The following is a 15218-nucleotide window of genomic DNA, read 5'->3' as shown; positions in this document are numbered from 1 at the left end:
AAGATGCATTTTTGAGTTGACCTTTAAACAGAAAGCGGTGCTCAACCTGGTGTTTTGCTATAATATCAGATAAGAACATGGAAATAGAAGTAGATTGCTGGCTTACATCATTTGCATGAAAGTTTCTTTTTTCCTTTTTTAAACTGGGGCAATAAAATGCACTGTTTTAAAAAAATATTTTTCCCACCTGCCCATCAAGAGGAACATTCTTTCCCTACCTCTTGTTGGGATATACCAAATTCCCAATGCCATTAATAGGAATTGCTAAGCATGAATAAAGGAAAAAAACATCAAAACATTCTCAAGGACTTAGGAATTTGTTACTCATCAATATTTATTACCAATCTTCAAATTTCAAAACAATAAAACTATATAAAGAATTAATCTCAAGCGAAACCTTGACAGCACAAAAGTGCATACAAAACGCTGGTTTTCCCAGCCTACATGTAGAGATTTCAAACTCTGACCATTAGAGGCAACATTTCTTCTCACTGATTATTGTAGATTACCAATAAGTGATGCTTATCTGTTTTTTCTTGAAATTACATGACTGGATTTCCTGTATTGCCTTAAAAAGACACACAATAGAATCTACACTATGCAAGTGAGTTCTGAACTCTAAAAGGGAAAACTGCAGGGGAATTCCTGGAGAGCACGTCCATTTAGGTTGAAGGGTTAATAGTGTGCAAGGTTGCACGCTAAATTTCAACACTCACTATTTCATGAATTTTGGAGAAGCTTACAGTGGAATATTAACAAATCTTTAACTGAAATTAATTTTTTTAGTAATAAAATTATTTCTATTATACTAATTTAGTATTCTGAAAAAAATCTACATGTAAAGAAAGTATACTTTCACTGAAACTCAACCTTTGAAAACTGCAGAAAAACACAAGGTAAAATGTCCTGAATGCAACTGTAATAAATTTAAATTTTAATCCTTAACCAGAACTGCTTATAGATTGTGATGAATAAATCATTATCAATGGAAGACTAATGTTTATATGTCTGCAGTGCATCAATAAAAGACTATTATGATTGTGACAATTTGCTATAATATGTTAAGTAGCATGCCATCAGCCCCAAACTGTGCTGTCTCTCTAAATCTTTGTAAAATACAAAAGACACTAAAGAATATTTGTTGTAGTTTAAAATCCATCGTAAAATAAAAATGCAGAATACCTTTACTGATGAAAAATTGTAAGCCCAGTAGAAAGGAAAATTAGTTTACTGCTTTTAAAAAAAAATTATGGAGGAAAAACTGTCACCAACAGCTTACTTTATCTTTACCATTCATTTAACACAGACCCTGGGCATGAAGCCATCAGCCCTTAGGAAATTCCAACTAGTACAGAATGCTTCATCACATCTCTTCAGAAGTATGGGCTACCACAAGCATATGTAACCTGTTCTCCACTCTCTATGCTGGTTTCCCATAGAATAGCAATACAAAGTTCTCAATCCTTATCTGCAAGGTGCTCAATAGCCTAGGCCAGCTGAGCATATCAAAAAGATCAACTAAGGCTTTGGAATGAAGCCTGCGGTCAACAGTTCTGCTTCTTGGGGACGATGGAGCATTCTACCAGAAGGCAAAGATCTTCTGTGCAAGAGAAAAGGCTTTCTTGAGGTCAGTCTGAGACTAGAATGAGCTCCCACAAGAAGTAAGGACCGTCACAGACCCCATCACATTCTACTCTAAGGAACACTTGTTCAATCTTTTCTTCTCTAAGAGAAAACACAGCACGTATATTAAAAAACCTCAAACCCCTCCAAGTCAAAACACTACACTGCACACACACTTCTCCACTTGATATGAGAGTTAGAGAGAGCAAACCACTTGTGACAAATGCTAATCATATTGCTTAGTGCTAAGATACTATGGTAATGAGGGTAGTACAGGAACTTGTATAGAAAAGAAGAGCAAAATGGGTTTGGTATTCAAATACCTAAATAAATTCCACCGTGCTCATAACTGTTATTTTGGACTTTTTGTCTTTTGGGGCTACACGAGAGAAAAACTGCAGAAAGAAATTCCTGAATATCCATAAGACAGAGTTATACCTTGTGTATCTGTACTGAGTCAAGAGTCCCCCCCCCCCCCCCCAAAAAAAAAAAAAAAAAACTTGGGAGGCATGCCAATGATCAGAGGGAATGATAAGAAAATGAAAACTGTGTATGACTCTCCTTATACAGTTTCCTAAAAATTCCTTTATGGGGGAAAGGATCCATAGGAGAACAGGACAATCTGCATGGAGACCTTGTGTTTCCACACCACCTTTGGATCCTCCTCTGGTTTCCAGACAACTCTGCTGCTAAGGAACTGTGCTGCCTGGGTTTCCTCTGCCAGTAGCTGCCCTGGAGAAACCCATGAAAGGGGGTTTCATAGCATGGAGAGGATTCTACACAAAAGGCCAACAGAATGATCCTGTGTTATCATTTAGGTTCATTCACTGGACAGTTTTGCTGAATATAACTATATGAATCTTCTCCCATACCTCCTAACTTGTACATCTAGACCCAAAGAGTTTCTCCAAAGAACTGGAAATGAAATGGGTTTGAGAGGGTTAGGAAGACAATTTTGTTACTGATTTATGACTTAACTGGTTCAGTTGTATTGCATACATGAAAATGGAGAGGATGACATGACGACTGATACACCTTAACTTCTGGGGACGTTTATGGTTCCAATCTTGTGCAATGTGCTGAATTATTTTCTTCATTAATAAAATTTGTTTTAAGAAAATGCAGCTATCTTCACCCTATCTTCTAGATATAAAGAAGTTCTGGTTGCAAGCTTTCAGGATAAATATTATAGAACCATTTAAAAAGAAATACCCCACATTTCTATAGGAACTTTAAACTTAAATAAGTGATTTTATATCAGGGAAAGAATCATGATATTTTTCAAGAATGTCAAGAATTTTTAAGAATGAATTTACTCACTATTTTGAATTTATCCTAGAAAGCTTAAAATTGAAAGCTGTTTCCATACCAAAACTCCTCCCTTTATGTTGTGTTCACCCAATGGTTTGTTATTTACTGTTGTTCCTAAGTGTTGGGCTACTATATGAATAATTTATTTTTATAACACTGAAGAATTTGCTTTGATCAAAACCTAACCAATTTTGACCCAATTAACCTTGGGCTTGACAATGTCTTTAGTGGCATAGTTTGCACTGCAAAATATAATATTGCATTTCAAAAATTATTTTAGTTTTAGGCTCAATAAGAGAGGTGTGTGATGTTACTAAATGTAAAACAGTCTCTAAATGTTTAGGGAGCGTCGTCATATTAAAATACTCACTTATCAAGTGCTTTGTAGTACATGTCTAGATCCCTGTTTACCAGCTCTGTTGTTCTCATAACAATCATCATTTCTCTGTACTTTTCCTCAGCATCTTTGAACTGAGATTCTCGAAGCTCTTTCTTAAACCGAATGATCTCTTCCTCAAATCCATGCTGCCGACCTAATGCCAAACTGTGATTTCTTTTAAAATCCTCTAATTTCTCCACCAGACATTGTCGTTCACTGTCAAGTAAGAGAAGAATCAAGGTATATAAAGTGTTCTTTATATATTTAAGGCTTCATATACAATGAAGTCTTTAAAAAACAGCCCTCCTTCCCTAGTTATGCCAGAAAGTAACACTTTGTATACAAACTTAAGTACTAGAAATTAATCCACAAGGCCTAGAGTATGTTTATTGGTCTGAAAGTTGGAAGTGTACTATGAAAATATATTTACTATTGGCAAAAAGTGAGAAAACATTTTTGATAAAATTTGTTTACAGAATAAACTTAAAGCCACTATCTAGTTAGAGAAAACAAATGACCAATGTTGGAGGCTGGAATGCTATAAAATAACTAGTCTGACATTAGGGACTTAATTATTCATGCTGCTGCTCAGCAACAAGATTATTATTTTGATAATTTGTTAGGTGCCAATACTGTATTTGGCACTGTACAAACAAATATAAAAAATAGCTACTGCCCCAAAGAATTTACAAATCCAAGGGATTAATACCAAAATTGCTGAAATCAATGTAAGATATGCCATTGGCTTTAATGCAAGCAGGATTGAGCATTGAAAAAAAGACATGAAGACACAATATTCTTGTTTGGAGAAAGGAATTAATTCCCCACACATGGTTTGGAATTATGATGGAAAAATCATTGAAAACATTCAATGTGCAGAAACAAGAAAGAGGGCAAAGATACTCTTCCAGCTACATTTTTTAAAATTCGACAATCATACATGACATTTTAAATTTCATATTACAAAACTATCAGAAAAGATACACTGCTCATAAAATATTAAGCTGTATTAGACGTGGTATATAAAAGAAAATAAAAGTGGTAATATTGTTATTTTATAATTCTATTTGAAATGCTACTTGCAGGATTGGTTGCCACAGTAGTCGCAAAATATATACGATTACATTGGGGTTTGATCCTGCGAACACACACGTGAGTGACTACTTGCATAAGCAACAAAGAGTCTGGTGGCACCTTAAAGACTAACAGATTTAAATCTGTTAGTCTTTAAGGTGCCACCAGACTCTTTGTTGTTTTTGTAGATACAGACTAACACGGCTACCCCCTGATACTTGCATAAGGAGTCCCACCAACATCAAATGGACTTATGCACATGTGTAACTTCACTCATGTAAGAAGTGTTTGTAGGATTGGACCTTTGGAGATTTTGTAAAGCAGCAGTCCTCAAAACTATGGTTTCTGGAATATTTGCTGATCAAAATAACAAAAATTTGCTGGCCTTCCTCTTAATTACTAAATGACACTCAAAAAGACAAGAAAATATTTAATGTACTTTTAATTAGCACCACTTTTTAATTTAAGCAATTAGCTTATGTTAAAGTTGACACAGGGATTTTACACATGCATGAACTTGGAGGGGAAGTGGTCTGTGTGAGTGGAAGGAAAGGTGGTCCATGAAACAATTCTCTGTTAAGATGTGGTCAACTTCTTGAAAACTCCTGCTTAACATTTAAGAAGTTATTCTTTTTTAAAAAGATAAGGTAACCCTACTTTTTCAGTTGTGGAACTTTCATTTCCCCCATCTCCTTCAAATGTTGTTTTCGTTCTTCTTCAACTTCTTTTAGGTCGTCATTTCTTTTTCTTAATGTAAGGTTATCCTCTAGCCATCTTTCCTGGATCTAAAGTCAAATAAAGTCAAGCAGTTTAACAGACTAATGCATTTTTCAAATTCCATATGTTTTTACAAAATTACATAACTTTCCACATCTAAATGAAAGCTTTTGATTATTTTAATCAATGGCTCTGGATAGATGAGTCATTGGAGATGGAATTTTCCATGAACCATGTATGCCTCAAAATGCCTTTAGGCATTACAACGAATATTATTAATAATAAAATATCAGACATGCCAGTTGGATTTTTGCTTGTAAATAAATAAAATGTAGGTGTCACAATAATACTTTATTCTGATTAAACACATAGTATAGTGAAAAATATGGGATAATTCCAATCTAATGCTTGAGAATATAAGTAGTGTTTATTAAATACACTACCAAAGAATTTCAAGTATTGAAAAAGAACAAGTACAAGCTAATAAACATGTTCAAGAGTGACTAGTTGCTACTGATGCCTTGATTTCTGGTTTCAGAGTGGTAGCCATGTTAGTTTGTATCAGCAAAAAGAACAAGGAGTACTTATGGCACCTTAGAGACTAACAAATTTATTTGAGCATAAGCTTTCGTGGGCTAAAACCCACTTCATCGGATGCATCCATTGGAAAATACAGTAGGAAGATATATATACACAGAGAACATGAAAAAATGGGTGCTGCTATACCAACTATAACAAGAGTAATCAATTAAGGTGGGCTATTATCAGCAGGAGAAAAAAAACTTTTGTAGTGATAATCAGGATGGCCCATTTCCAACAGTTGACAAGAAGGTGTGAGTAACAGTAGGGGGAAAAATGGCAACTTTGAGGTTCTCCCACTGGTTTTTGAATGTTATAATTCTTGACGTCTGATTTGTGTCCATTTATTCTTTTGCTTAGAGACTGTCCGGTTTGGCCAATGTACATGGCAGAGGGGCATTGCTGGTAGCTGATGGCATATATCACATTGGTAGATGTGCAGGTGAACGAGCCTCTGATAGTGTAGCTGATGTGATTAGGTTCTGTGATGGTTTCCTGTCCTGTAGTTGGTGACTTGAAGAAACAGATTGACAGATCCAGAAGAGTACCCACAAGTCACCTACTACAGGACAGGCCCAACAAAGAAAGTAACAGAACGCCACTAGCCGTCACCTTCAGCCCCCACCTAAAACCTCTCCAGCGCATCATCAAGGATCTACAACCTATCCTGAAGGCCGATCCCTCACTCTCACAGGTCTTGGGAGACAGGCCAGTCCTCTCTTACAGACATCCCCCAACCTGAAGAAAATACTCACCTGTAACCACACAACAAAAACACTAACCCAGGAACCTATCCTTGCAACAAAGCCCGTTGCCAACTCTGTCCACGTATCTATTCAGGGGACACCATCATAGGACCTAATCACATCAGCCACACTATCAGAGGCTTGTTCACCTGCGCATCTACCAATGTGATATATGCCATCATGACGTCAAGAATTATAACATTCAAAAACCAGTGGGAGAACACTTCAACCTCCCTGGTCACTCAATTACAGACCTCAAAGTCGCCATACTCCAACAAAAAAGCTTCAAAAACAGACTCCAACAAGAAACTGCAGAATTGGAATTAATTTGCAAAGTGGACACCATTAAATTAGGCTTGAATAGACTGGGAGTGGATGGGTCATTACAAAAAGAAAAAAACTATTTCCCCATGCTAATTTTTTTCCCCTACTGTTACTCACACCTTCTTGTCAACTGTTGGAAATGGCCATCCTGATTATCACTACAAGTTTTTTTTCTCCTGCTGATAATAGCCCACCTTAATTTATTACCTCTCATTATAGTTGGTACAGCAACACCCATTTTTTCATGTTCTCTGTGAATACAGATCTTCCTACTGTATTTTCCACTGGATGCATCTGATGAAGTGGGTTTTAGCTCATGAAAGCTTATGCTCAAATAAATTTGTTAGTCTCAAAGATGCCACAAGTACTCCTCGTTCTTTTTGCTTGATTTCTGGGTATCCTTAAAGGGCCCTCCTACTCAGAAGGCTCTACATGCAAAATTACTAGTCACTTCTGAAAATTTAGGCTGATAATTACACTATATACTTATCTCTTTTGGACTACCATGTAAGCTGAACATTATAGACCCAACTTTTCAAGAATGCATCTACTTTAGAATGTGTAAATCTTGCACTTTTGGGGCTGATACATGGTAATTATTCTCACTAAGGTCCTGATCAGTCAAACTGATCTATGTGGGAAGACCCTTGTGCCAGCGTAGGTCGCTCCTGAGTCACCGCAGTTCTGCCTGGGTGCTAGGGACCACTTGCCTGGACCCACCTACAGGATCAAGGCCTAACCATTCAGTATATGCTCTATCATAAACCAAGACAAGTAGGAACTTACCTTCTGAGTATCAATGTCTTGTCTAATTGTTCCCATTTCTTTACTTATTTTTTCTTTCTGTTTCTCACAATCAGCTAGTTGAGTTTTTACTTCATCAAGTTCAGACTCTTTTTGCTATACAGAAAGGAAATTTTGTTAGTTTAACAAAAAATAAAGATTGAGTATTTTTATTCTCTTTATTATAAAATTACCTTTTTATAGTCTTCTTTTCCTCCCTGAATATATTTTTCAATTTCTTTCACATAGTCATGGATATTTTTAACTTTCTCTTTGATCTCATTTATCTGTGGGGAAAAATATCTAATGTAATATAGATTTATGTCTAAAATATATATATATACTTCACAGAACTGCACAAACTTTAAGTACAGAACATTTTCAAAGTGCAGATCATTATCATAGCTAAAGCTTACTTACCTGTGAAACCATTTAGTTTTTAAAAGCCAGGTATAATCCAGTTTATCTCACATTACCATACTTTTCAAAACACATTTAAATGTTATATTTTTTAGCAGATAGATGCATAATTATTTTTACTGAGTGTTGTTACACAGAGCTTTCCCCCCCAAACAAGGCTATTTATATTACTACATTTTATTGATTTTTAATTAATTGTTGTCAGAATTGTAAAGCAGCCAGATGCTTTGGCAATGAGTACCAATATAAATTCTAAACAATCTCACATCTAATAGTTTGCTTCACATTAATCTTCTACTATGTAAATCCATGACAATTCTCAACAAGGGAAACTTCTTTATGACAAAGGCCCTGCACCTTTGTCTGAAAAGTGTATTATTTTAATTGACTGAATTTCTACTATCCCAACCTAAGCAAAATACATTTTACTAACATGTGATAAGTAGTCTAACCTTCTCTTGTGTTACTTTGTTACTTGTGTTCTTTTTGTTGATTAGATCTACTCTCTCTCGCTGAAGTTTTTCTAAAGTTGCTTCCAAAGGAAATAGCTGATCCTTCGCCTCCTAGGGGAAAAAAACAGCCAAGTTGCCTAATTTCCATTAGAAATCCATCCTTATCTTCTCAGTGCCTTAGAGATTGTTTCCTGTTATTGCTTGTAAAATTGTGAAAAAAACACATGCATGCATGTGAACACACCTGGTTTTTCTGTGATCTGGAATGTTTTTTAAAGGAAGTATGTTTATTTTTTCAGTGTTAATGAAATTGTGAATATGCAGATAAAGCAAGTGCAATAGATTGCCAAACTTATACGGTGGCAAAATAAACAGGAGGAATTAAAAAATAAATCTTAATTTCCATGATAACTGATAATGTTAAAATAGGACAAAGTTAATCCTAATGTATCCTAGTTAAATTCAATATTTAACAGTATTTCCACAAAAGTAAATAAACTACTATTGGATTTTCTTACTTTGATCTCTCTGTATAAAGACTGAACCCCAGTGGACAATTCCACAGTCTGATCCTCCAGTTGTTGTCGACGCTGCATATTACTGGAAATTTGTAGCTTCTCTGCTTTAAGTTCATTCACTGTACTCTTTAGCTGCTGGATCTGAGTCTGCTGGTCCTGTTTAAGTTTTTGATTTAACTCAATTTTACCAGTAACTGCAGAAAAATAAATACCCCCCCCCCCGCATTTAATCAAATTAATTACATTAACCAAAACCTTTTACTCTGCACTAACTGAAATCTTACTCTTAGTTTCAGATGATGGATCATAACATACAAAACATTCCAATGAAAAATGAGAAGCAGTATGCCTGAAATAAGACTTCATTAAAAGATATTAGATAATCAACTATCGCTTAAAAAAATTAAATATAAATAAGCATATACTTTAAAATAGAAACTTTCATAAAAGAAGTTTTAAAAAGTTACTTTCAATATTCAAAATGCACAGAGGCCAGGAAACTATCAGTTTACTTGTATGATTTACCTGTATCCCACAGGTGTTTTTTTTCTTGTTTTTCCTGGCTTACTTGTATAAGAGTTCGATCTAAGTCTACCCCTTGCAGCTTATTGGCCTGCTGGGCAATTTTTCGTTCAACATCCCTTAGATCAGTCTGAAAATAACAGGAAAAAACGTTAAAATTTTTGTAGTGTTGATTGCTGTATTTAATAACTTTAAGAAAACAATCTTGCACTCACCCTACTTCAAATTCAGAGCAGCTTATACTAAAAAATGTGTTTTAATCTAAAACAAACTATTTATTTTTAAAACAAATGTACAAATGGATGAGGTTATTTGCAATTGAGTTTATACTATAGACAAAATTTGCAAATTCAGAACTTCAGATGTGCATGGGAAAACAGCATTCACACAACGGTTTCGAGCTGAAAAATTCAGGTGTGCAAAATCGATGATGTAATTTTGTAGTCCATGTTATTAAATTAGGCACAATTGTAAAAGCTTACACTTAAGATCCGTTGAAACAAAGGAAGGAAAAATGTAGCCAGAGTAATAAATATATAATGATGCATTCAGAACTAAGGGAATTTTAAATCAGTATGATCAACATGACTGACTTCAAATCATACAGGGTGCAGAACTATATACTTTATTTCCTGCCCATTTGACACCTTTAAACACTGTGCCATGGTTTGACACAGCTGAAACTATGTCAGCTATTGTTTTGTTTTTTTAAAAAAAAGTCAGTCAGAATTAGGAACATTCTTGAATTTATCTTCTCTTATTCAGTGTTGCATGAATATTTTCACTTAATTATGGGGCAAATGCTGTCCCCACATGTATGTGGATGGTGCTATAGCAAATGGGCACATTTGGAGAGGCACACAGTATGAAGTCCAGATGCAGGAAGAGTTGGAATAGAGTGGTAGAAGGTTAGGGCTGTAAAGGACAGTTCAGTCCCTAATTAGGAGTAGCTTCCAAAGTGATTGTGTTCCCATTTGAAGGCCTGGAGAACATAGGAAAAAGATTTCTCCCCTACTTCCACCATGGTGTTCTACAAAACCCAACGATGCTTGTGAATTGTTTGTAAAGCACTTTAGGATCCTCTGAAATTAAGGGCACTATACAAGTATATATTATTATTATCACCCATAACCACTTGTGATAATTCTGGTATTCTTTTTTTAAAAATCCTTTTTTTCCTCTATTGTCTTTGAGATCCTTCAACATTTCGAGGCACTGTGATGGACTGCATACCAAGGTAGCACTAATGGAGTGTTATTTTATTCATTAATAAGTCTAGTAAACTTACCTGGTATCTTTCCATAAGTGTTATATCTTGTAAACATGCTTTGGCACTTTCCTCCTCAGGCATAACTGTACCTAAGAGAGTTTCCTGTTCTTCTACATCACTCTTTAGGCGCTGAATATCTCGGTTTACATTCTGTAGCTTGTTTCTTAAGTCTGGTATGTCCTTTTCTTTAAGTTCAGCTATGGTCTGCCTTAATATAAAATATAAATCCATAATAACACTTGCTCATTTAAAAATAGTAGTTTAAGTTAAAAATAATGGGTAATTTGTGCTATGATTTAAAATTGGAGCAGATGGAACTATTTTACAGAAATTGTCAGTTACTGAATCTGCCCATCTGGTCATCTCATTTCATCAACCTATGGTAGCAGATCCTATCCTTTCAGTCAGCTAAGATCAGTTCAAAGCCAAGAAAACTTATCAAAGCAATGTGCTCATACTAGTCTCAGATCTTACAGAAAACCACTATACAATACTACCACCTTGTGAAGGAAAAGCATAAAAAGTTTTTATATTGTGTATTTTTTTTTCTCTCTTACACACTAAGTCCCATGCAACCCTGAGCTAACCAGACTACTAGAAAACAGGCTCCCAAAACTTCTTGAGCCTGGAGACCCTTCATCTCTGCAAAATGCATGCATTTTCCACCCCAACCCCAAATCTTGTTGGTACTGACATGAATGCTAAACTTTTTTTCAGTTTTGTTTTGGGGGAGTGGTAGGGAGAGAAGAAAAGGAGAGTAATTCAAAGTGCCTTGTGTGATACATTTTCCCCAGTTTAAAAGATGCAGACAATTTTGAAGCAAGGATAATTAATTTTTGTAGAGAGATCTGCAGGGATCCTTCTGGTGATTTTTTTTCTTTTAACTTTAACTGCTATCTAGTGCCATCTGGTAAATTTCAAAGACAACAACAATTAAACTGCTCCTTAGAAAGATCTAATGTCAAGGGATAAAATTCAATCCATGCAGGGATGGATTAGCAGTATACAGATACAAGGATGGATTCCACAAAAGGCAGGAGCGCGAACAAACACGAACACACACACACACAGAGAAATATACAGGAGGTACTGTGGACCCACTAGGAAGTCCCTGCAGATCCCAAGTTCAGAGTTTCTGCTCCAGAAGGTCTGAATTCACACAACCTTCTCAGAAACAGAAAGAGATTAATAAAAATAATTGATTTATATCACCTGTAACAAAATGTTTGTAAAATGGTGAGCTTGTTTCACAGTTTGTTTTTAGCAACATAGTCTCCGCTTCAGCAAACATATTTAACATGAAGTAGAATGAAGACATTTTAGTAACAGCATAAATAATTTAACCATTTTAATTACATAGATGTTAAAAAGTGAAAAAAAAAGGAGGAAATTTTATATTGGACATGACCACTGAAGAAGCAACACTTAACCAATTCCTCTGCCTAGCCCTCAACAGAAATGTGAAAGTACTGGAATTGTCAAACATATAGTACAGTCTAAACTGAGTAGAGGACAAAGCTCTTAGTTATTATGTATTGACGTAATGACACTTTCTAGGGTTAGTGTTTTGAGAGTTGAATTATCTACTTCCAAAATATTTTCCTCACGTTTATTCTTGTGCTTTGTAACATACAGAAACTATCATCATTTGGAATAATCTGATTCCTTTTAAAAGTGTGTAACAAGAGGCGTAGTATTCTCTGCGTGATACCTTACCTTATTGGTTTAAGCCCCATCATTTCATCACGCTTCTTTTCTCTTCTTTTAAGCTCAGACTCTGTTGACTTCAGTTTATCTGGAGCAAGACGTAACTTGGACTGCAGATCGCTAATTACATCTTCCAGTTCTGACTCTGTTTGAAAGACCCTCTGACAAACTGGGCAACATGACTGTTTCTCATCTGTCAGTTGTGTAATAAACTGTGAATAAACTGCTGTGGCTCCAGCAAGCATAGCTGTTTTTAAAAGAATAAATTAAAGTTTGTCAATGCAAGCAATGGATAATCAAATCTGCAACAATAATTTGTTGCACTACAAAAGGAAACAAATTTGATACCTGTGAAATTAACAGAACAAGGGAATATTTTAGCTTAAATTGCTCTCTCTTAAATAAATGAATTGTGAAAGTGACTGTAATTTTCTTTGAATACTACCAGACTCTTCTGCTAACATTAGGCACAACGAGCCACATCTGTGGCCATGCTGGAGCTGCTCATTTGCACTGTTTGTATAGCTGGCAGATCCAGGTAGCGGAATATTCTCCCAGCTTTGACACAATCGAGGATCAGGACCTAAATATTTACTAAGTCAAAGTAGTTACTAGTAAATTTATAAGAATGAAGTAATAAGGTAGCAAATTCATTGAGAGAACGAAAATATTTTCATGGCTGTTTACATGCAATATAGAAGTAAAAGAATAAAACTAAGGAAAAATTATTTTAATTTTATTCTTAAATATGGCACCTTCAGGTTGGGCCTTATATCAAATTTTATATTAACTATTGATCATCTCACAAGGACCCACTACTCCATATAACAGGCAGTATTACTGTCTTAAGATTTGGAATTTAAGTTTAAAAAGAGCATTAGAAGAAAGTGAAGAAATACGTAAACTTACCGCGCTGCTTTGAAGTCTTTTCAATTTCATCCTGAAGTTTGTATAGATCACTATCAAAATCTTGGCTTCCACAAACATCAAAAAGTTTGTCTTCATAATTGGACAACTGCTCTTCTTTTTTTCTTAGCTCAATACTGATATGATTTTTATTTTGTTCTGCTGAAGCTAGTTCTTTGCTGAAACAGGAATGTGTGAATTCTTATATTAAAGAAGGGCACCAAAACAAGTTTATAAACCATTACAGCCCAGAAACTATTAGGTTAGTTTGAATCTCAAATTCACATTGGACAAATTCCTGTCAGTTCTGGCTGAAAAACTCATCTACGAGGAATACTTTCAATACTATAAGCATTGGATAACACTTCTTATTTGCTACTTTGAAGACTGGGATAATATGTTGCATTTCCAAAGTCTACCAGCCTGTTTGCCAGAAGCTGGGAATGGGCGAAAGGGGATGGATCACTCGATGATTCCCTGTTCTGTTCATTCCCTCTGTGGCACCTGGCATTGGCCACTGTCGGAAGACAGGATACTGGGCTAGATGGACCTTTGGTCTCACCCAGTATGGCCGTTCTTATGTTCTTATGACAAGACATTATTTTTGTTTTCTAGCTTATTCCTGGAGTCCATTTCTAAATTATATATCCATGGCCATAACTTCCTAGAAATGAAATCTGAATTTCATTTTTATTGTTGTTTACTCCACTTATATACTAACTAGAGCTGTCAAGCGATTAAAAAAATTAATCGTGATTAATCACACTGTTAAACAATAATAGAATACCATTTATTTAAATATTTTTGGATGTTTTCTACATTTTCAAATATATGATTTCAATTACAACACAGAATACAAAAAGTACAGTGCTCACTTTATATTTATTTTTTATTACAAGTATTTGCACTGTAAAAAAAAGAAATAGTATTTTTCAATTCACCTAATACAAGTACTGTAGTGGAATCTCTATCATGAAAGTTGAACTTACAAATGTAGAATTATGTACAAAAAAACCCGCATTCAAAAATAAAACAATGTACAATTTTCATTCCTGCAAGTCCACTCAGTCCTACTTCAGCCAATCGCTCAGACAACAAGTTTGATTACTATTTGCTAGAGATAATGCTGCCCACTTCTTGTTTAAAATGTCACCTGAAAGTGAGAACAGGTGTTCACATGGCACCATTGTAGTTGGCGCCGCAAGATATTTACGTGCCAGATGCGCTAAAGATTCATATGTCCCTTCATGCTTCAACCACCATTCCAGAGAACATGTGTCCATGATGATGACGGGTTCTGATTGATAATTATCCAAAGCAGAGCGGACTGACACATGATAATTTTCATCATCTGAGTCAGATGCCACCAGCCAGAAGGTTGATTTCCTTTTTCGGTGGTTCAGGTTCTGTAGTTTCTGCATCTGAGTGTTGCTCTTTTTTGTCTTCTGAAAGCATTCTCCATACCTCGTCCCTCTCAGATTTTGGACGGCACTTCAGATTTTAAACCTTGGGTTGAGCGCTGTAGCTATTTTTAGAAATCTCACATTGGTACCTTCTTTGCGTTTTATCAAATATGCTGTGAAATATAAGTGTTCTTAAAATGAACCCGAGACTGCTATAACATGAAATAGATGGCAGAAGGCAGGTAAAACAGAACAGGAGACATACAATTCTCCCCCCAAGGAGTTCAGTCACAAATTTAGTTAATGCATTATTTTTTTAACGAGCATCATCAGCATGGAACCATGTCCTCTGGAATGGTGGTTGAAGCATGAAGGGACATATGAATCTTTAGCGCATCTGGCACGTAAATATTTTGCGGCGCCAGCTACAATGGTGCCATGTGAACGCCTGTTCTCACTTTCAGGTGACATTTTAAACAAGAAG

The 15218-nt window shown here is 35.5% G+C and overlaps 1 protein-coding gene across 1 annotated transcript in view; it reads right to left on the bottom strand.

Annotated features, from left to right (window-relative positions):
• The window catches only part of RAD50 (RAD50 double strand break repair protein), a 44419-nt gene that overhangs the window by 10803 nt on the left and 18398 nt on the right, over nt 1–15218 (bottom strand). Inside the window, exons 13-22 of the mRNA XM_054037738.1 lie at nt 13335–13510; nt 12435–12672; nt 10737–10926; nt 9452–9578; nt 8927–9120; nt 8409–8519; nt 7731–7823; nt 7540–7653; nt 5045–5172; nt 3305–3529 (exon numbers count right to left, since the gene is read on the bottom strand). Of these exons, the coding sequence (XP_053893713.1) occupies nt 3305–3529; nt 5045–5172; nt 7540–7653; nt 7731–7823; nt 8409–8519; nt 8927–9120; nt 9452–9578; nt 10737–10926; nt 12435–12672; nt 13335–13510 (1596 nt within the window). The remainder of the gene's footprint in view (nt 1–3304; nt 3530–5044; nt 5173–7539; nt 7654–7730; nt 7824–8408; nt 8520–8926; nt 9121–9451; nt 9579–10736; nt 10927–12434; nt 12673–13334; nt 13511–15218) is intronic.

Source organism: Malaclemys terrapin, chromosome 8, assembly GCF_027887155.1.
Source record: "Malaclemys terrapin pileata isolate rMalTer1 chromosome 8, rMalTer1.hap1, whole genome shotgun sequence".
NCBI lineage: Eukaryota > Metazoa > Chordata > Testudines > Emydidae > Malaclemys > Malaclemys terrapin.
This window is presented reverse-complemented; position numbering and strand designations above follow the sequence as displayed.